Source organism: Lissotriton helveticus, chromosome 7 (genome assembly GCF_964261635.1).
Source record: "Lissotriton helveticus chromosome 7, aLisHel1.1, whole genome shotgun sequence".
NCBI classification, from domain to species: Eukaryota; Metazoa; Chordata; class Amphibia; order Caudata; family Salamandridae; genus Lissotriton; species Lissotriton helveticus.
The window spans coordinates 535021676-535045540 of NC_136068.1; the positions used below are offsets into that span (position 1 = coordinate 535021676).

Below are 23865 nucleotides of genomic sequence, written 5' to 3' on the forward strand. Positions count from 1 at the left end.
CAGCAGGTGACAGGCAGCAGGGGGTAGCGGACCGCGGGTAAGCTGGACAGGGGAACTGCTGCAGGGAAAGCTGGCATGAGACCTGCTCAATAGGGTCAGGCTGCGACCTCCATTAAGTAGGTCCTGTGGGAAGGTGAGGCACTGGGTGGCGGGATGAGGGAAATGGCAGGAGGAGGGATGCAGCTGGAAGAGGTAAGAAACAAGCAAAATAATGTAAAACAGAGTAGAAGAGGGCAAAACAGAGGGAAGAAAAACAAGCAGAAAAGGCAAAACAGGGGAGAAAAATGAGCGGCAAAGGAAACACAAAGCTGAAGAGGGCAAACCAGTAGGCAAACAACAGGGAAAACAGAGGGCAGAAAAACCAGCAGAAAAGGCAAAACGGAGAACAGAGAAATGAGCAGAAAATACAAAACAGAGAGCAGAAAAACAAGCAGAAAAGGCAAAACAGAACAAGAACAGAGGTGAGGAGGCACAAACAGATGGCAGCAGGTGACAGGCAGCATAGGGTCTTGGACTGCGGGTAAGCTAGACAGGGGAACTGCTGCAGGGAGAGCTGGCATGAGGACCTGCTCAATAGGGTCAGGCTGCGGCCTCCATTAAGTAGGTCTTGTGGGAAGGTGAGGCACTGGGTGGCGGGATGAGGGAAATGGCAGGAGGAGGGACGCAGCTGGAAAAGGTAAGAAAGAAGCCAAAAAAGTAAAACAGAGTAGAAGAGGGCAAAACAGAGGGAAGAAAAACAAGCAGAAAAGGCAAAACAGAGGGGAGAAAAATGAGTGGCAAAGGCAACACAGAGCTGAAGAGGGCAAATCAGTGGGCAAACAACAGAGAAAACAGAGGGCAGAAAAACCAGCAGAAAAGGCAAAATGGAGAGCAGAGAAATGAGCAGGAAAGGCAAAATAGAGAGCAGAAAACCAAGCAGAAAAAGGCATAACAGAACAAGAACTGAGCAGAGGAGGCACAAAGAGAGAGCAGCAGGTGACAGGCAGCAGAGAGCAGCAGACTGCGGGTAAGGTGGACCTGGGAACTGCTGCAGGGAGAGCTGGCATGAGGACCTGCTGAATAGGCGCAGGCTGCTACCTCCATTAAGTAGGTCCTGTGAGAAGGTGAGGCACTGGGTGGTGGGATGAGGGAAATGGCAGGAGGAGGGACGCAGCTGGAAGAGGTAAGAAACAAGCAAAAAAATGTAAAACAGTAGAAAAGGGCAAAACAGAGGGAAGAAAAACAAGCAGAAAAGGCAAAACAGAGGGGACAAAAATGAGCAGAAAAAGCAACACAGAGCTGAAGAGGGCAAACCAGTGGGCAAACAAAAGGGAAAACAGAGGGCAGAAAAAACAGCTGAAGAGCCAAAACAGAGGAAAACAGGGCAAAACAGAGGGCAGAAGAAAGAGCAGATAAGGCAAAATTAAGAACAGAGAAATTATCAGAAAAGGCAACACAGGGGCAGAAAAACAAGCAGAAACAGGCAATACACGAGGGCAGAAAAACAAGCAGGAGAACTGCTGCAAGGGGAGCTGGCACGAGGACCTGCTCAATGGGGTCGGGCTGCGGCTTCCATCGAGTAGGTCCTGTGCGAGGCGGAGGCACTGGGTGTTGGGAGAAGGGAAATGACTGGAAGAGGGAAAAAGCAAGCAGAAAAAAGGCAAAACAGAGCAAAAGAGGGCAAAACAGAGGGAGGAAAAATGAACAGAAAAAGGCAAAACAAAAGGGAGACAAATGAGCAGAAAAGGCAAAACAGAGCTGAAGAGGGCACACCAGCAGGCAATACAGAAGGCAGAAAAACAAGCAGGAGAACTGCTGCAAGGGGAGCTGTCACGAGGACGTGCTCAATGGGGTCGGGCTGCGGCCTCCATTAAGTAGGTCCTGTGGGAGGGTGAGGCACTGGGTGGTGGGAGAAGGGAAATGTCTGGAAGAGGGAAGAAACAAGCTGAAAAAAAGGAAAACAAAGCAAAAGAGGGCAAAACAGAGGTAGGAAAAACAAGCAGAAAAAGGCAAAACAGATGGGAGCAAAATGAGCAGAAAGGCAAAACAGAGTAAGAAATGAGCAGAGGAGACACAAACAGAGGGCATCAGGTAGACACATAGCAGAGGGTAGTGGACTGCAGGCAAGCTGGACAGGAGAACTGTCACAGGGGTAGTTAGAACGAGCATGCGTAGGGCACAGGCAGCCTATTTGCCTCCTTTTTTCTCTGAAGTTAAGGTCTGGCATCAAGGGTTGACACACGACTCTGCACTTAGCCCTACTCTGTTTACTTTGGACAGCTGCCCTATCCTGAACGTATTAAATCTTTTGATGTACGGTTCATGAATTAAACCAATGACACTCAGCTTGTTATCACTGCAGATAGGGCTAGCACTGATCCCTTTGGTCCTTTTCACAGATGTATGACAGTTGTCTCTGTTTGCAGCAGAATGCCTTACAATTTAACTCTGGAAAAGTAGAGGTTCTGTGGCTATGGCATCGACAAACCCTGGGTATGTTACCTCTCAATTTCTGGCCCCCTTCTTGGATGGTATATCTTGCTCCTGTAAAAGCAGTAAAAACTGTAGACATCTAACTTGAACGCAGCCTCGCGTAGAAGGCTCAGGTGTTTCAACTTGTCATTCTTAATTTAATGTCTTGAAGAAGACCCTTCTCTTTCTTCCCAACTAGGTCCATCGTGTGGTAATCCAGGTGACTATTTGCTGCCTGGATTACTGCAAATCCCCTAATTGAGGGCAGACAAGGGACTAATAAAGATTTGCAAGGCATTCAGAATGTAGCAGCCAAGATGATACTGGGCCTTCCTCATTGGTCGTCCTCTTCAAAGGCTCCAAAACATCTGCACTGGCTTCCAGTTGAAATGCGAGTGAAGTTTAAATCACTCTGCCTTGTATACAAAGCAGCTCATGGAATTGGCCTAGTCTATCTGGCTGATAAATTCAAGTGGCATACTTCCACTTTTCTGCTGTACTCCTCTGACGCACATCTGCTGGTTCTACTATGGGTCACTCAGTGCCGTACAGGAGGCAAGGCTTTCTCCAGTTGCACAACAAAACTGTGGAATGAGCTTTCTGTTCACCTGCAGAAAATCTCCTCTCTGCTTCAAGTCAGTAAAGCTCTAAAATTTGGCTCTTAGGCACTGAGTAGTTTACATCATGCCATTTTTTTGAAGAAGTAACTTGGTTATGACAGCATCTTTTCGCCACTTCAATTTATGCCTCCGGCCATCTCTTTGTTGGGAATCTTTTGTTTTTACGCCAGGATACCCTTCGGTATATTTATTGTGCTTTATCAAATTTATAACACAGCATATATGTATACATTGATGAGGCCTGTTTCTGGTTTGGTGGGGTTTTATCAGTTATTATAGGTTGAAACCGAAAACACGATAACCTACTTATGATCCATTTGCACTACAAACCTACTGCTAAATAAGGAGGGGTGGAATTTTCGTATGACCCACACTATCCCAAAACACTTTTTCTCTATGGATGTCCAGTTCCTTCTCATAGGTAGTAATCTTGTACTAGTGAAGGCCACTGAATGCTCTCTACCTTAGTCATTCAGTTGAGCTACCACAGCTCCAACTCTCTTGTCAGAGGCATCCGTCTATGCAATAAAAGGCTGACTCTAGTCAGGTGCCATCAATACGGGTGCAACACATTGTTCTGTCTTCAGCTCATCAAATAGACTCTTTGTCGATCTTCAGTCCAAATCATATTCCTGGACTACTTGGTTGTCAAATCACTTAATGGGTCACCTTTACTCCTATAATTAGCCACAAACCTTCTGTAATACATCATGATTTGCAAATATGTCCTCACCTCATTGTGGGTAGTGGGCATGTCCCACTCCATCACAGACTATCTTTTGGCATCCAATGGGAGAATGTGTTGTAACAAACCTCAAGCATCAGTTAGACTATTGAGAACTACTCCACCTGACACTTGGTCATCTTGATGAACAAGTTACTTACCTTTGGTAATGCCTTATTTGGTAGAGAGTCCATCTAGCAGCAGATTACTTACCTTAGAACTATCCCCAGTTGTGGTGTCGTCCGCTCAAGAAGTGATGTGCACTCTGCCTATATGGACGCTACCCCAGTATGCTAACGGCAGTTTCTATTGAAGACTTTCCACGCCTGAAGTGTGGAACCACAAAAAACACCCATCACTGACGTGTGAAAAGAGGGCCCTGAACGGATTCACAGCTCTAAGCCTATAATCCACTCACAGAGTGGGGTGGTTGGGAGGGTCGGTATGGAATCTGCAGCTAGATAGAGTTTCTACCAGATAATGTTTTTCCGAAATTAAGTAACTTGTTCATCAGGTAGAGACTTTTAGCTAAACATTCCTTACCTTAGAATAGATATCCAGCCAATACCTTCACAGAGATGGGTATTTGGAACATATTCACACTAAAAAGTCAAGTAAGATTGAACGGGCAAAGTGCCTATCCCTATGGACCTGACTGTCCAGGCAGTAGTGCTTGGTAAACACGCAGAAAGGCCAAGGGTGTTGCCTGGTAGATGTCCTGGACTCCTTGTGCTAAAGCTGTGGTCACAGTCTTGGCTCTGGTGGAATGAGAGCATAATCCCTGAGTGGGTTGCTTCTTGGCCAACACGTAGCAGATTTTGATACAGTGCACGATCCTTTGGGACATTGTCAGTTTCTGTACCAACTTCCCTTTGTGGGCTCCAACGTATCCAATGAAGAGCTGATCGTAATTCTGGAACTCTTTTGTGTGGCCAAGATAGAACGACAATGCTCTTTTTGGGATCAGCCAGTGAAGTTGCCCCTCCTGTTTAGAGGAACGAGGCGTAGAGTAAAAGGTAGGCAGCACCATTAGCTAGCCTACATCAAGGAGACCTTTGGTAGGATGGAAGCTCTAGTGCAAGGGGCCAGTTTATCTGGGAGCATGTTCAGGTAAGGAAGCTTGAATGACAAAGCCTGGCGCTCACTACCCCTCTGGACAGATGTTATTGCCACTAGAAATTCTGTTTTGAAAGTAAGGAGCCTGATAGGGCAGGTATGGAGCAGCTCAAAGGGAGAACACATTAGAAAAGTCAAGACTAAATTTAGGTCCCATAGAGGAATGATGAAGGTACCAGGCGGCAACAAATTTTGGAGATCTTTCAGAAAGATACATACAATAAGTTACTTGAAAAGGGATGGCTGATCTGGCTACTGCAGAAATGCAGAAATGGCAGAATAAATCTAGCCAAGGATCTCCCCACTGCTGAAAGAGACCTTGAACTAATTCCAGATGGAGATGCAATTCGTCATCCACTCAGCATCTTCAGCTGAGTGTGTCGGCTCAGGTGTTCAGAGAACCCGCCAGGTGTTGAACTACCAGGGAAACGCCTTGATGTTACCGCCATGTCCAGAGAAGTAGGGCCTCTTGACAAAGGTATCACAAATCCATCCTGCCCTGTAGGTTGCAGTACCACAAGACAGTGGTGTTATGCAGAAACACCTGCACTGGCTTTCCCTTGATGGAGGATAGAAAGGCTTTCAATACCAGCCGGATCGCATGGAGCTCCAACAGGTTGATGTGGAGTCCGTATTTTGCCAGAGACCAGTGTCCTCTGATCTCCACACTTCCAGATGGTCATCCCAGCTCACGAGTGACGCATCTGTGACTCCTGTCTGATCTATTTGGGGAAGTGAGAGGGGTCTGTTGCCGACCCAATCACAGTTCGTTCACCACCACTGTAGATTTTTTGCAGGGCCCTCTGAGATCTGGACCATGTCAGTGATATTTCACTGATGCTGCTGCTCTGGAGCTTCAGGTCCCACTGCAGAGCCTGCATATGCCAGGAGGCATGCATCACAAGCAGGATGCACGAGGCCATGAGGCCCGGCAACCTCAGAGTCAGTTTAATGGAAATCCAGGATAGAGACTAAAACATTAGTATCATAGCCTGAATATCCCGGACTCACCAGTTGGGATGATAAGCCCAAAACTGCACTGTTTCCAGAACAGCTCTGAAGAAAGGGAGCATCTGAGAAGGGGTCAGGTATGACTTCTGCACATTTACAGAGAATCCCAGCAAATGCAGGTGGTACGCCATAGTCTGGAGGTGAGAGACAACTGCCTGGGACGGACCTGCAGTCAACAGCCAATCGTCGAGATAGGGGGAAACGGGCACCTGTGATCTACACAGATGATCTGCAACTGCTGCCATCACCTTGGTAAACACATGTGGGGCGCTGGTAAGGTCTAAGGGGAGGACGGTGAATTGAAAGTGCTTGTGACTTACTGTGAACCCCAGGTAACATCTGTGGGCAGGCAGGACAGGGATGTGGATGTATGCATCCTCCAAATCCAAAGCTACCATCCAGTCTTCCGGGCCTAGGGCCAACAATATTGAGTGAGCATGAGCATTTTCAATTTCAAATTTTTCAGGAAGAATTTAGCAGGTTTGCAGGTTTACAATAGAATGGAGGCCTCCCTCCTTCTTGAGCACCAGAAGTGAGCGGCAACAGTGGAGTGATAGTCATGAAGTGGGGAGGTAGCCCCTTTGGACATTCAGGAGCCCCCAACGGTCAGATGTTGTCGACCTCCAGTGGTGCAGGTGGTGGTGCATCCTGCTTCCCACTAGGTGCCCATGATGGTCGGAGGACAAACTAAAGAGGCTTGGAGGCTGTGGCTGCCAGGGAAGGGGTGGACTGACAGCTTGACCCATGGTGTCTGTGAGTACCGTGTCCCTGGCCACGCAGGGGGTGGAAAGCTTGTGTGCCATGGTGGTGGAATATGTAGACACACGGCTGGGATTGGTAAGGGGCCATGGAAAGTCCAAAGGACCTGGCCCTAGCTTTGTTATCCTTGAAGCACTATAACACTGAGTCCACGTTGTCCCTGAGGTAACTAGGGCCATCGAAAGGCATGCCTATGAGCAAGGCCTGGACAGCCCCCGAAAACATGGTGGTTCTCAACCAGGCATGGTGCCTACGGGCCCCGTTGATGAAATTGCTCTGCCTAGTGAGTCAGTCATATCAGCCTTCAGCATATGGTGAACTAAACTGTGCAGCTCCAATCTGCAATAGCTTGGGGTACTATGGCTCTGGCCTCCTCCGAAACCATTGGGATCATCTGCGAAACTGAGTATCAGCCCAAAAGGCATACGGTGTTCAGTGATGGCAGAGCAAGGCTGGTAGAAGAAAACATCTTCTTTGCCAAGGTAGCCAGTCTCACGAATTCCCTGTCTGGTAAAGTGATAGGGTGAGGAAGTTGTGGTCCCCTAAGGCGATGTAGGTGGCGGCGTGAAATTGTCCTATTCACAGGAGTCCATGTGCTGGGCTTGGACCAGGCCCTGAGTAGGACGTTTGTGAAGGCTTAGTTAAATGTTTGAAGCAGTGTGGAAGGAATGACTCCCGGCTGAAGCACCTTCATCGAGACATTCGTTTTGACTGCCACAGAGGGCAGCTGAAGGGCCAGGGCCTCGGCTGCCCTCCTATCTTCCGGTTCAGTGACAAAATATCAAAACCACAAATATAGTGGTATATAAATATTGTGTCAAAAATCTTGAACACAAAAATATAATTATCCTATATCTATAATGCAACTAACAAAAATATTGAACAACAAATCAATATACACTGATTTTGAAGACAAAAATATTGTTTTTGAGATATATATCGTTAAAAATAATAAACATTAAATATATTAATTTTCAACAGTAATATGATTAAAACTAAATATATTTAAATGATTAAAATATATATATATATATATATATACAAATGTTATACTTATTTAAAAAAAACTCATGTGTATATGCTTATTTATAAAATATATAAAATATATAAAACATATATGCTTATTTAAACACACATAATTTAAAACTTTTATTAAAATACTCATTTTAATTAATATTATAATTTACTATTGTTTTTTAAACTTTAAAAATATAACAATTACATACATATATATGTATGTGTATATATATATATATGTATACACACACACATATATATATATATATAAACAGAATACATTAAAAATTGTAACAAATTAAATGGAATTTATTTTTAAAAACAGTCACATTTACTTACATAAAAAGTTTACAATATAAATTACATTTTGCTAAAAATATATTACATATAGTACAGTACTAAAACAAACAATAATTTTAAATACACAAAAACCTCATAATAATATGAATGTAAACAATATGAACAGAACTATAAAATGATAGGAATAATACATACACTAGTTCCACTCCAATCTCTGCAACAGTGTGGAAAATGGTGAACTTAGGAAGGGTAACGTTTACTATTCCCACTCCAGTCTCTGCATCACTAGGGAAAGCCTGGAATTCAGGAAGGGTAAAAACTACTATTGCCACACCACTTTGTGCAACAGTAGGGAAAGTGTTGGACTTAGGAGGGGTACAGATTAGTATTCCAATTCCAGTCGTTGCAACAGTAGGGAAAGTGTTGATTGTGGAGGGGTAAAATGTACTATTCCCACTTCAGTCAGGGCAACAGTGGGGAAAGTGTTGGATTTTGTAGGGGTAGGATTTCCTATTCTCACTCCAGTCGGTGCAAAAGTAGGGAAAGGGTAGGACTCAGGAGGGGTACCAATTTACTATTCCCACTCCAGTCGGTGAAACAGTAGGGAAAGGAGAGAGTAGTTCACTTCAAACAAATAACATATTTTAATAACTAAATTAAATAACAAAAATATAAATATTTAAATATAATATTTATATATATATATATATATACACTTTTAAAATTACATATTAACTATGTTTAATAAATATTATGAATTAAAACAAATATTAATATAACTAAAATACCACACTATATTCTCAAAATCATAACAACCAACAAATATAATATTATTTACAATTAAATAGTATAACACAATTAACACATAACATAATAACACACCTAAAAAATAGATACATATTTTTACTTTTATTATAGCTTAAATGAACTTCTCACCCTATACCCCTACAAATTAAACAAAATACACCTAAAATATATCCTAAACATTATATTAATTACATTTTGCACATAATTATCATTTAAACAATCATAAAAAATGAACTAATAATAAAATAATTATATTTAATAAACATTCTACCCTTTAACCCTACAAAGGCAATAATGCGCAACAAACATATAAAAAAGAATATCTTATTGACATGATCTACATAATTTTCAATCAAACAATTATTAACAATCAACTAATAATAAACAAATTATATTTCATTAACTTCCCACCCTTTACCCCTATAAACCCAACAACTCACACCTGATATATACCTTAAACATTATCTTAATTAGTCAATTTACATATTTATCAATTAAATAATTATTAATTAACATTAATCATTGATTATCATAATTAATTTCCTTCACACCCTTAACCCCAACAAAAACCACAACCCACACAAAAAATATAAATTCAAAATGTAATTGATTACATAATGTACCTCATTAATTCTCAACTAAATATTTGATCATAATTATTAATTAATTAATTAATTAATTAATTATAAATAAATAAATTACTTCCTACCCTATACCCTTACAAACCCGACAACCCGCAGTTGAAACTTAACATAATAAATGAATTACACAATTAACATAATTAAGTATCCATTAAATCCATTAAATATTCAATACTAATTAAAAATGAATTATTAATTACTTATGATTCATTTACTGCCCACCCTGTACCCCTATAAACTCCACTACTCGCTACAGCACAAATAATAACAATAAACTATTACATTACATTTAAAAACAACTAAACATTTACAAACTATATTAAACAACAATAACAATAATTATACAAACAATTTAGAACATGTACAATTAAAATATATACTGAAATACATAACTTAGAGATTCTTAACATCAATATTACTTACCTTGAAAGTCGATATTCTTGTCAACAATATTTTAGCATTTGATATTTGTGCATCATGCTATTTAGAACTTGATATTTTTTTTGATATTTTGCCGATTACCCTCACCACCATTGCAAATGAGGCTCCTTCTGCTGTAGCCACGGTAGGAGGGAAGACCAATCCAGTATCTGGGATGGGTCCAAATCACTGGCCTGTGCCAGATCCTCAAACTTGTTGTCATGCTTAGGGACAAGGGGCTGGCATTCATAACAATCCAGTGGCCCCTCCCAATCTTCCCCAAGTCCTAGCCCAATAGGAATAGGGCTCAGGATCCGGTTTGGAGGGAATGGCTCCAGTCAGAGCCAGAGTTGGTATCCGGTGACGCCCATCCAGCTCTGTGTTATGGATGATAATGGGGGCGGCAGCTCCGGGGACATCGGCAGTGAGGCCGGCACCAGGGGAGGTCGAAATGGCTCATCCAGATCAGTCCATGGATCCAAGGAGCCCGACTGGTGCCAGGTGTAAACCCGCTGGTGGAAAACCAGTAGAGACACCTCCCAAACCTGAGGAGCCAAAGGGTGTTTGAGCGGGAACACGCCACCCCAATATGAGGAGCATGGCCTTATAATGCTCATGTAATTGGACGGTGGGTCTTTCCGGCTCCTTGAATCTCTGAGAGTCATGGAGATGGCCCAGGCGCAGACTCAACCGCAGAGCCAGACCTAGAATGCTGATGTTCCCTCAGATGACTTCAACGGACGGACTGAAGTCGATGACTTTTTTGACTTATTGTTCTTCTTTTTCTTGTAGGACTTTGCCAAATGCCCGGACAACATCGACTGGCAATGATTGATGGCATCGCAATCGATCCCAAGAACTTCCTCTCAACTGGGATCGAGACCATCGTGTCATCGCACATCAAGTGGCAAGAAGCTTGAGGGACCTCTCCCTCAAGGCCTTGTGCTGCATGGCACAACACATGACACTCAAGACACCAAAGGAAGACGAGGTGTGGGTCTGTCACTGACATTTGCCTAAGGCAGGTGCCACAGGGCTTAAAACCAGCCTTCATCGGGGACACACAATGCACCAGGAGACAATGTCTCAAAAAATTAATTGACAAAAGATCAGTCATAAAGTGACTAGGGGTAGCTCTTCTCCGGACCTGCGCTTACTGACTCAGCAAGAAAAGAACTGATATCAGGGGGCTGGGGCGGCACCTTCATATGCACCACGTGGGTGACTTTGACGATGCCACGCATAGCCAAATGATGGAGAAACCAGTCCTGAGTTGCCTGTGTTCTGGGTCGGGAAGCACCTGGCCTGGGAGCTGGGGCTGGAATGTTACCGTATTGAACAGGGTCAAAACTGATTAGCATATGGCTGGGTCTAAACCGAAATGGCATGGTGGGTGAAAAACTTTGGATTGGGATACAGCCCAGGCGATTGCCAGTGGCTGAGATTAATTCATGCATTCCATTCAGCGCCTTGTTGTTTTTGCACGCAGAGCCGAACAACGGTACCTACCAGCAAGTAGTGGTACTGCTCATTAAAAATTTCCCGATCCAATCTGACACCTGGGGATAATTCTGAGGTAAGGAATCTGCGGCTAGAAGCCGCTGTCAGATGGTCTGTTTCTCCGCATATATCTTAGCCTTAGGTGCCTCAAATCGTCCTGAAATACATATCTAGATATTGCAACGTCATCCACGAAGGGGACACAGAAGTACTCCAGCCCAGCAAGAACATGTTTCACAAGGAGTCAAAAAATAGCACAGTTAAGGGCATGGGAATTTCTTTGGATAAAGACCTAACAATGGCCTCTCAGGCCAAGAAGGTAGCTGGTACCTGCTTTGGCTTTCTAAGAGCCCTCACGAAGCCGATCAGATGGCTCCCAGTGGAAACCTGTAGAATAGTGATAAAGGTATCAATAAATCAATCTATCACTTTCACTTTATTTCGCCAATACAGAAGAATAGCATAAAAAGTTTACCATATACAATGATAAACATTTCCGAAATATAAAACTATATACAATTTCATGCAAGCTCTCCTTAAATTTGTATAATTAATTGCAACAAGGTAAAAGATATAATTTTATAATGAATTAGTCATGTATTAGGTTAAAAAAGGTTGTTTTCTCGCTTTAAAAGCACAACATAAAAACAAGGCTATACTGTAGCAGGTTAATTGATCTGTTAATGATTGTAAATAGTAAAGAGCAGGGCGACATTGCCTGAAATTGAGTGCTAATAAGTGGTAACATTTATTTTTTCCTCTTCTCGCTATGAAACCTGCAAAAGAATAATAGATGGAGTTTTCATTGAACGGAACTTCCATCACAGGGGCATTGTGTGAACGTTTAGAGGTATAAACATTAGGAGGAAAACCCAACATGAAGGGAGTATGTTTTAGCCAAAACCTCAGCAAATGATATCTATGTAAGGACCTCGTAACAAAAGTTAGGTAATTAGTGTCAGTGTTATTTAATGTGGGTGATCGATTGTATTGTCTCACCCAAGTCTTAGTACAATTAGTGACCCACCTATCTCTCATGCATTTTCCTATGAATGACTCTTTCAATTCAACTTTAGACAGGATGGTACACAAAGCTGGGCTATCAAATAATTCCCCTTTTTCTATTCGATATAAACTTTGCTCTATATATTGAAGCCATTTAATCTTGCTTAATCCATCCAGGTTTAAGTAGTCCTGAACAATTTCCTGAGTAAGCTTTAGTGTATCTCTTTTCTAAATAGAGTGCCATAGAAGTATCGGGGCAGAGCTAATCTTATCCGAGGTGAATGGTATGTTCAATTCTTAGTGACAGATATAGGTGGAGCAGGATTAAGGAACACCTACTAGCATCTTTAACACCTTGAATGCTATGGGGATTTTTCCCCTATGCTGGAATTTGACAGATACCACTTTACATGACGAGCTGGGCTCGTCATGAGCGTGCGAGGAGGCTACTGCATGACGAGCCCAGCTCGTCATGAGCGTCGAAGGGGTTAAAAAACTATCCTCAATTTCTTGTAGAGTGGCTGTGTTATATATTCCCCATACATCAGCCCCATAGGTTCAACTAATGAGCGAGGTGTCGACTTCTCCCGGGTCCACAAATCATGAAGATGGCAATTTACTCACCATTAATATAAATTCTTGCTGCTTGGATTAACTACTAGGGGGCTCTGAGTTGCCCTCACATTACGACATTTGGAAATTGTTTTCACACCGCAACGGAAGTGCTGACATCCCATCCCCGGGAGCTGTGATGAACTATAAATCAACTGGCACCTTTGAATAGGTTGTCTCCGCCTTTCCCCTGTCCTGAGGAAGACCCACCAGATGAGGATAATGTTACCCTCCATGTTTTAAATCGGGTCAAAACATCGATATTTACCCCCAAGTGGGCCTGTACCAAGTGTCACTTTTATCCCACTCAACCTACAGATATTTCTCTGCTGCTGAAATGATCAAGAATGTCTATATGAAAAATGATCTATGGTGGACAGGCTCTATTTAAGACGTTCTGTCATTTATGACCAGTTATTTTTGGGAAGTGATAGTACCTTTGTATTTTGAATTACATTTATTCCAACCTTCTTTTTCACCTCATCTATTTTCACACACAAGCAATACTTTTTGCACGCCCCTCACTTTGGAGCAACCTCCCAACTATTACTAAGTATGGTAATGTTCCTACCAGGTTTTGAACTATGTTTATGAAAAAATAAACAGAAATGTTCTTACGAAGTCAAAAAGTGCTCATGTTTTTTATGCCGGGTGCATATTAGGAAATCTGTTTGTATTTGATACTCTTTTGCTGACTAGATGCATGCATACATTTGGAATCAAATCGTGAATATTTTGAGACTCTATTGCTTGAAAAAATAAGTCCAGGACCACCTGTTTTCCGTACCAGTCTACCACATGATCATATCAATGTATGTGTGTGAAAATCGCACCCGTTTATACTAGTTTAACCAATATTTCGATATGTGTGCTATGCCAGATTAATGCCTGCTGACATTCATGTGAATATGAAAGTGGCCTAGCCCCTAGTAGCTGCTAGGACTCTGACATGCATCAACAAAGAGAGGTATTCCATTATAACATTTTAATCATGTAATATACAAATACAAATTAACAGATTTAATATCTATTCATATTTTAACGTTCATTTCACTTCATGTCAGTGATATAGGAAATACAGATAGTTTTTATAGCTGCAATACACTTCAATACATAACCCAATGCATTTCGGAACAAAATGTTCCTTCGTCGGGGGTTCAAGTTGAAAAGTATTGATATACTAGAGTACGCGAAATGCCATTGTTCAATACTGTTGTGATCTGTGTCCACAGGTGATTAGACAATTGTAATGGCAACCTGCGTATAGTGAAGGTCGTTTGAACGATTCAAATGTTGAAAAGCCTGTAAGGGCGGTTACCGCGGTGGCGGGAAGTTCAATCTGACCGCGTTTTTATATTTCAAGGCTGAGTCCCATCGACGCAGGTAACCGCACGAACGGCGAGCTCCGACAAACGGCGTTCTCGTTTCCGTGTAATGACATGAGCATGTCACTTTACTCACTAAGAGAAAGCTAGGCTCTGTAAGAAGTGTGGGGTTACTCCAAAGTGGTCATCATTTTAGCATGTGAGACTAGCATCCCTATGCCCAGGTAATGACAACGGTTTGCGACAAAACATACTGGTCTTTTTCAACTCCAACCTCAACGGGTGATAAAGTGGGGGAATTACCTACTGGTGATCCCTGGTAAATCCGTTTAGTAGATTATAACTGGAGCACTTCATGCCCCATGAGTATCCATTGCATGTGCGTGTGAGTGCTTGGGTATGTCTGAGGTGGGATACCCAGGAGTCAGTTCCTTCTGTTTATATGAAGCTCCTATGATTTTACAGTGCTCTCTATGGTCAGCAGAAGCCATATATCACTATTTGCCCTTCTCAGGGTGTCTATATGCACCACTCTTTAAGATCCCCCACATTCTGGAATGCATTGTAAGGCCAAGTGCATCACCTGCCTTTCAATACACATTCCCATGATAGACCTGTTGTGATCTGCTTGAAACTAGGAGCCACATCCAGCAGCATGACCTGAGAGACAGCAAAACTTGGACAAATCCTTTGGCCTTGCCAAATGGCTGTCGCCAACATGTGCATCCTGTGCTCTATGTCAGAGACAAGTACAGTCTACCTGTAAAACACAAGGCAAAAGGTGACAGATTAAATCTCATACGTTTGCAATGGAGACGTGGCTGCCTAAAAGATGCATTATCCCCTTTCTAGTTGTGCTGCTGAATGAAAATAAATATATTCCTACTTGTTACGCCGCTGCTGGGATGGCAAATCATTAGGATGCATTCCAAGGTTTACTATTCTTAGCACATCTGGGAATGCACTAACACTCATGGGTGAATGCATTGGAATGCTCACACTCCACCCATGGAACGTATTCCAAAATGCAGGGTAACAGAAGGCAGTGACTCGCTCTGCCTTATGTTACTCTTGATTTTTAAGTCAGGCAGAGCCACACAAGGTAAGGTGGCCATGTGTGGCTTAGTAAATCTGACTTAAGGGCTTGCGTTGCCTTGGGTCACCTTGCATGATGCAAGGGCAACGCAAGCGCTTAGTAATTCTGGATCCTGGTTTGTACCAGTTGGTACCTGAGGCCTGTCCTGTTCTGTAAAGCAACACTGGAAAGTGTGTTTTCTAAAGTTCTTTGAAATTTTCTTCAATTGCGCAAATTAAGTCGACCATGATTTAGGGAATTTCTTAAAGAAACAGGTGAAATTATGTTGAAACCTGAAACCCTGAACCCATTATGGTACTGATAGAATTTATTTCTCTTCAGAAATGTCCTGTGCCCTTCCTTGGCAACTGTGACACAGAAGGTTTTTATTATTTGTAATGATTGCTTTGGTAAACAGTTACCACGGATCCTTGTGAAAACATAGCCGGCAAAAACATTTTTTACAACAACATTGATTTCCAAATATAGCCTTCTGACTATTTTACTTTACTTAAACATCTCCCTGCAGAAATGATGAGCTGCATGTAGGTGAATATACTATTGTAAGATCTGTTTTAATAGATATTGGAAAATTGCTTCTTGGAAGTAGGTGCAAGTTGAACTGAGATATTTATGTAAGGTTACATTAGTACAAATGTTTTAAAGTTCATTCACATCTGGACTGTGAGAACAGTGTTATGGCTTTTTTTTCTAATCCTATCATAGAAATATTGTTAATAAATAAACAAATAAAATAGGAGTCTGCTTTATTGTAAAATATGTTTTTGCTATGTTTTTAAATGCAACTTTCTCAAAGTCCCTCTTTATTTTGTTTCTTTTTTTTACTATTCATAAGTCTCCTATCGATTTTCCTTTGTGCATTTATTGTTTTACAGACTGACTTGATTATAGGGCAGCCCTTAGGCCTGACATCAGGACTTTGCAGTCTTCATCAAAGTATGTGAGCTATTAAACTTTTTATACTGTACAGTGGGTTTCCTTCTGTTTCTTATAACTGATTTGGTTGTTTTCGTGATTTATACTAATATTTCTTTCTACTGGCTTGCACTGCCCCTGAAATCTATTGGTAAAATCAGTTTTGCAGGCTATTGTGATTTTGGCAGGGGTACCTTTCTAGGTAAAAGTGCAGTCTATCTGCCATCATTGATGCCCATATTAATCTGGCCTGCTTGTTCACTATTTTAACAATTGAAACGTCAAGTGGTCACTTCATCCTTTCAACCCAATATTATGGTGAGAACAATTGCATAGCAATCTCTTGCTTGAGAAACTTTATAATTATGTCTTCAGACTGCATCAAGTACTTGGGATGAATAAATATATGCTTAAAGACTGGCTAAGGTCTTGAGGAGCTTAAGTAAGGAGTGGGCAGTGTTTCCAAGGGCACTTTCTTGAGAGCCAGCACCTGATATTTCACGAAGTGGAGTTTATTCACCCACCCCCCCCTTTTCATTGTATGCTTTAAGCAATATTTCAGCATTTGAACTCACCAGATCCATTATTGTTCCGATTCCCTGCTTTCTCATCCCCATGGACCTATCTTAGTGCCATTACACTGACCACATTTTTGGCCCATAAGTTCTGAGAAAAAATCAACCACTACCTAAAATCATTGTAATTATTCAGAAGGGGCAGAGACAGTGCATTAACATTTGCCCTTTCCCATGTAAGTTGTTAGTGGAACTCCTAATAGATCCCCATGGGCCACATTTCTTTTCTTTTCACAACCCTATATTTTACCAACATGATATTCCAGATATGTGATGGAATCAGAAGTGGACTTGCATATGCACCAAAGAAACATTTTATCTCTGCGTACCAGCAAAAAAATAAAAAAATAAAGTATTTAGTGCTGGATTGAATCTATGAATGGGACTACAAAGAAGAGAGCACCTCTGAAGACTGATGCAGACTTCACTGGATAACAGGAGAAGTGTGACATTTAAGTATGTGCGTTGGGCCCAAATGTCTTTGCTCAGAGAGCGCTGTTCTACCTGTAGACTACAGCTATGAAATGACAGGCTTTCCAAGCACCCTGGTAATGTGACACTGGGCTACACAAGCTACAGTCAAGCCCATATCTGACAAAGAAGATAAGCTACAGTGGGCCACAAACAATAGAATGCTTTTAAATCACAATATTAGGACTCTATTCGCAAGTCTGAAATGTACTGAAAACCTTCATGTTAATACCATAACATTTGCTGTATTTGCTTAGCTGTTCAGTTTGGCTAGAGACCAAAAGGTGATATAAAAATATACACAAGTGATCAGTCACACCAGTCAATCCTTTAAACAATCATGGTACTGCTTACAGTAGAGAGGGGTTAACTCCATTTGTTGTTGCCCGAAGGACATGGAGTGATGATCTGTGGCTTGCTTTCCACTACATGGCGAGCACAGCAGACTCACTTGTGCTAAGTTTATTCTGGGGAAGGACTGGCTGGCAATGGTCTGCAAATGACAGCCCTGCTTGGTGAAAGGCTTTCTGTCTTCGGAGGACACACTACGCATCAGCCCATGAATGCAAGCTACCATTCCTGTGAATCTGCTGAAAGCTCACATTTATTTCGAAATGGTAGCTATCATTTTGAAGTTATAAGATATATGTTTCCTTGTATTTTGTGACAAGCAATCAAGAACATTTGCTGCTACATCTAGAACCGTTCTACAAGAATTTGTGAGGACCCTGGAGGTCTTTAGTTTTCCTTAAGGAGCGTGTTTGGAAACTCAAGCTGAACAGGCAGAAGTATTCTAAAAGTTTGAGTTATGTTTGGAAAGTTATACTTGTTCTTAACTTTAAAAGGCTGTTCAAATATAATCAAGATACAATATTCTATTTAAGGTAGTCGTGGTGATATTAAGGGAAGTGATTAAACGGTATCAGTGTGAGCTCTATCAGCCTTATTGAATGCTCATTTATATTATAGTTTTTAGAAAATATATTCTTGATTGTACATCAGCACCAGAGAACATGTACTCACAAAAACAGAAGGTAGTTATCTTGTCAGAGAAGAGAGTGAGATTATGTCAAAGGCTTGAATGACAGTGAGTACATACATATGTGAGATTCAGTTTTAGGAATATCAGCATTCCACTCAAACACTGTGATTCTGAGACATAAAGATCTTCTGAAGGCATATTATATCTATAGTAAGTGATAGATGATTCATTATAGTGATCAGGAACTAAAGATATGCACGTTGTCTTTAGATATACACTATGACCCATAGACATTAGTGCCCAGCAGAGTGTAAAGTCAGAGTAGCGATATCCATTTACATGTTTTTCTCTCTTACCCCATTTTCATTATCCTATGTCTTCGGTTAAGCAACATATCGCTACTCTGTATGTTTGGTTGTGGATACGAAGAAGTGTGGAAACATATATCTTGTTAGATTTGGACTGCAGGGCTTGTGCTTTCTTATACGTGGACGATTGTGGAATGGTTCTAAATACTGGGAAAACGCAAAAAAGTTCTCAGGAATATGCATATATTTGTATTCAAACTACTGTAAATGAAGTACCTTTCCCAGAATGATCTCTCAGGTTTGGAACTCCTCCTCCTACACCCCAAGATTTGTTATTTAATTGACAAGCATAAAGTGACAGAGGTTTGTATGAACAATAATTATCTTTTATTCAACAGAAATGTCTGGTCTATGAAGAAACCACTGCAAAACCAACGATGTGATGTCTGTCTACTCTGAGGCGCTCCATGTGTTAAAGCAATGGGCATTGCATATCAGGAACATACGTTTTACATGAGCTGAGCAATATTTAGGCCTAGTGAGGAACACTCTCAACCTTTCACCAGGCGACGCCTAGTCCCTACATGAAGCTTTCAGTCCCCAGATGTTCAGGATCCTCAGCCCTAAGTGGCAGTGTCATTAATCTCTACATAGGTCTCTTTGTAGGGGATGCCAAAAACTTTCAGGACGTGAACGAGTGACTGACTTACTTTTGGACACAGCTTGCAGCAGACAGCACCCACTGATCACTGATCAGTGTCCCTCCACATATGTGACTGCCGTATGCCTGGATGCTGACTTGCCATGGCCATTCACCCTCCTGGGCTGCCTGTCCACTGGCGATCCGGCTAATAGCCGCGGGTCTCCCACAAACTGAAGACAAGGAGAGAAGAGGTGAGTTAGATACTAGCAGTTCAGTTGGGTGGTATCTCAGAATATCGTCTATAAAAACATTCGCGGACATAAACATAGGGGCAGATTTACAAGCCCCTTGCGCCTCATTTACGCCGCTGTTGCGTCACTTTTGTGACGCAGCAGCGGCGCAAATCCTGCTCCATGGTGCGAGGGTACTTACAATGTGACGCATCTGGGAGATGCGTCACGTTGTAATGCCCTGCGCCACATGTAGGCGTTTCTATGCAGGGGGGGTGTTCCGGCGCAGGAACGCCTCCTAAAAGTGGCTGAGTGAAATCTACAAGATTTCACTCAGTCACTTTTAGGCCCATGCTGCGTCAAAACCCTGCGCCTGCCTGAAGCAGGCGTAAGGATTGACGCAGCATTAACTAGATAGGGCCCCCAGAGCATTGCTGGAGCTGCGTCGCACTTGCGACACAACTCCAGCAATGCGTCACTGTTACAGCACAGATGCGTCACGCATCTGTGCCATTTTGCACCATGGTGCGTCGCATTGTAAATGCGGCGCATCCATGATGGCGGAGCTGTGGCGCACAATAACTGGCGCATCCCTGCTGATTTGCAGGGATGCGCCCGTTATTGTAAATATGCCCCATAGTGTCCTAAATACAGTTACAGAAAATTATTGTCCCATTTGGGGCACATTTTGTATGATTAACTCCAATGGGGCAATATTTTCGTAAACAATATTTAGGACAACATACTTATGTCAGACGATATACGGATACCGTACTGAATAAGTAGATAACATGCCATAGTTCATGTCTTCAGTTTTTTCCTTCCCATGCAGCATTCCTGGACATTTTTTATCAGTTTCTCTTTGACTCTGAGGCCGCTGTTAATTTGAAAGGTGCATATTAACGTGGGTATATGCCACGTTGGGTGTAACAGCCCAGCCGGACTGTAACAAACCAAATAAATGTACTGCTTTTATATCTCAGCTGTGTCACTTTAGCTGAAGCTTATTCGTTGTCCTGCATTGCTGGATGAGCACATCCTTCGACTGTTCTACTTTAATGGCATTTACTCTATATCTTTTGTGCTTTATTTTCTTCCTTTCCTTCCTCATTTGCTTCTTCACCTTCTGTGTTTCTATTGTCTGTTCGTCACTTTTATCTTTCCAATTTTTTCTCTTTTTTAAGTTTCATTTTTCTTTTTCTTTCTATTCCTTTTACTTTTTTGTTTCTTTTCACTTTTTATGCAGTTTTTAAACTCTAACACAGTTGCTTTTTCCATATTCTATATTTTCTCTCTGGTATTTTCATTTGTTCTATTGTTTATTATTTTTTCCTAGATTTCTTACTATTTTGTTTGCGCTCTTGATTTAATTTCTTCTTTGATATTTTACTCTATATTTATTTTTTAGAAATGTTTCTTAATATCAATCGTTAAGTTGTTTGATTATATAGTGTTACATTTTGTGCAAATGAGACAGTGCTGAACAACCGTACATATTTCAGCAAGTGCCACTGCCATACACGATTCCTCCAGAAATGTCTGTAGACAAGAGCCTACAATCATGTCCCTCAAGGGGGAATGTTAGATAACATGATAGCATGCGTGCTGCATTGTATTGAAAGTAGTGAATTGTTACATCCGACAGATCAGAGCAACAGTCCTAGGCAAGGGAAAACTCCTCAAAGTCTCCAGTGCAAATATTTTGTTTTTTCGGAGGATTGGAAGGGCGGGTAGCCAATGAATATTTATGGATAGGACTTAAATTGCTATTTTGAGGACTCTGCTGAATTGGCTTGCTGCTGCAGGGCGGTATAGCTTTTTAAAAATCATTTTACTACTTGTTGTATGGATAGGGAACACGTCCCCTTTCTTTACAGTCCTCGGTCAGGCTGCCTTTGGGCAGTTTGGAATTTTGTTTTTAAAGAACATAGGTTTTACATACTTTTTTGCTGTTTGAGGATGCCCATTCTATGGAACATCAACATAGTAAACACACTACTGGTTTCTATTTTATTTGAACAGTAGGATAAAGTAATCTGTTTAATGTAGCCTTAGTAAACAGGCATCTGTGACTGAGCCAGCCATTTAGTTATACGAGTCTTAATAAACAGACTACTCTCTGCTACTATAGGGACAAAAAGCATGTTAGTGTATTTACTGTGATGAACTCCGGCATCTTAGCAAATAGACTATCAGCATATATATATATATATATATATATATATATATATATATATATATATATATATATATATTCCTGAAAAAAACATAGGTTATAGACCATATATAGTTAGGAATTAGCATTTACAAAACCTTGAAAATCCACTGAAAAAACCATAGGTTATAGACCATATATAGTTAGGAATTAGCATTTACAAAACCTTATTTTACTCACACAAAACCATTGAAATTCGCATATATAGTTAGTTGCACTAACTATATATTGCGCACCCGCAATCCACTGCTGATCATGTCACATATTACATCATTCATGACATGGTCAGTGACATCACTGATGACATCTCAAATTACATCACTGATGACATCACTGATGACATCTCAAATGACATCACTGATGACATCACTGATGGCATCTCAAATGACATCACTGATGACATCACTGATGACATCTCATTTGACATTACTGATCACATCACTGATGACATCATTCATGTGATAATACGATGAACCTCTTCAGACTCTAATATAACCTTAGATACACTCAGTGTAAACAGACACTCACAGACTGTCACTTATCCATGGAGTTACTCACACACTTAGTCAGTCATGCAAAGAATCAATCACACCTCCATTTCCTCAACTATACAGTTATACACACCTTACTTATTCAAACATATACTAACACATATTTACTCTCTTATACAATCCCTGATACAAGTTCACAATGATCCATACAGCCGCTCACACATTCACTGGCTCTTATGCACAGTTATTTATATATGTCAACTCTCACATGTACTGTGTTTTACATATGCACTTACTTTGACATGTAGCACTGAGATATCCATTCACTCACCAATATACTCATGCACACAGTCAACCGCCCATACAGCTGTTTCCACATGCACTTTTGAACCCATACATCTAGTGAATCAACTGCTCACACATCTATGCACAGAGTCATACACCGTCCAGCCACCCACACACACACTCAGTCTCCCATACAAATACTTGGGCAACCAATCAATAACCCATATAGTTACTCATATAGCTACTGATCAACACATGCAGCAGTTTACAGAACAACAGACATAATGATGCACAAATTAAGACAGTTTAGTCACTAACCCATGCACTCAGTGAGACACATTTAATCACTCACTCATACAGTCAGTCATGCACCTACTAAATCCTTCATCCAGACACTTATACATCCACTCATTCTTCAATATGTAAGACATATTTTAACTTTACAGAAACATACAGTCACTGGATGTTGTCATCAGTGATGTCATCAGTGATGCCATTTGAGATGTCATCAGTGATGTCACTGACCATGTCATGAATGATGTAATATGTGACATGATCAGCAGTGGATTGCGGGTGCGCGATATATAGTTAGTGCAACTAACTATATATGCGAATTTCAATGGTTTTGTGTGAGTAAAATAAGGTTTTGTAAATGCTAATTCCTAACTATATATGGTCTATAACCTATGTTTTTTTCAGTGGATTTTCAAGGTTTTGTAAATGCTAATTCCTAACTATATATGGTCTATAACCTATGGTTTTTTCAGGAATTTCAATGGTTTTTTAATAGCAAATATCAAAAGCTGTCAAATGTATTCTTCTTTTAAAGGAAAAATATATTTTATATGTATTTAATATAAGTTTTTTTATGTATATAAATTTTTTGAGGGAACGAATTTATCAACTATCATGCTGAAGAAGAGTGTGGGGAAAAAACACCAAAGAGGAGGACTAAGAGGAAAGAACAATCAGTTCAAAAATACAATTGCTTTAAAGCATGAAGTGCTTTTCCACACATTTACATTTAAATAACCCATATTAGAACATACAAAATATCTACAGAGGAGACGGTGTATATTGAATTTTAGACTCTTCATTTGTACCTACATGTTGGTACTTACATCACCCACACAACACAACAGCTCTATTCAGAGCTACACTACTTCAAAGCACTCTAAAATATTATTTTACTATTTCCCTTGGTTTTCCCCTTGTTACGCTTTCCAGAACGCTACCCGGTGCGCGGACCGGGCGCTAACCGTGCGAAAATTTGAAAAAAAAAGGTGTTTTGTTTTACATATATGGGCCTCCTCAGCCACCCTCAGAAAACCTAGGGGGTCAGGATA

The 23865-nt window shown here is 41.1% G+C and overlaps 1 protein-coding gene across 1 annotated transcript in view; it reads right to left on the minus strand.

Annotated features, from left to right (window-relative positions):
- LOC144769151 (transmembrane protease serine 9-like) overlaps window positions 1-23865 on the minus strand; it is a 1211004-nt gene that overhangs the window by 84348 nt on the left and 1102791 nt on the right. The window contains exon 18 of the mRNA XM_078653156.1: window positions 19366-19528. Coding sequence (XP_078509282.1) covers window positions 19366-19528 — 163 coding nt within the window. The remainder of the gene's footprint in view (window positions 1-19365; window positions 19529-23865) is intronic.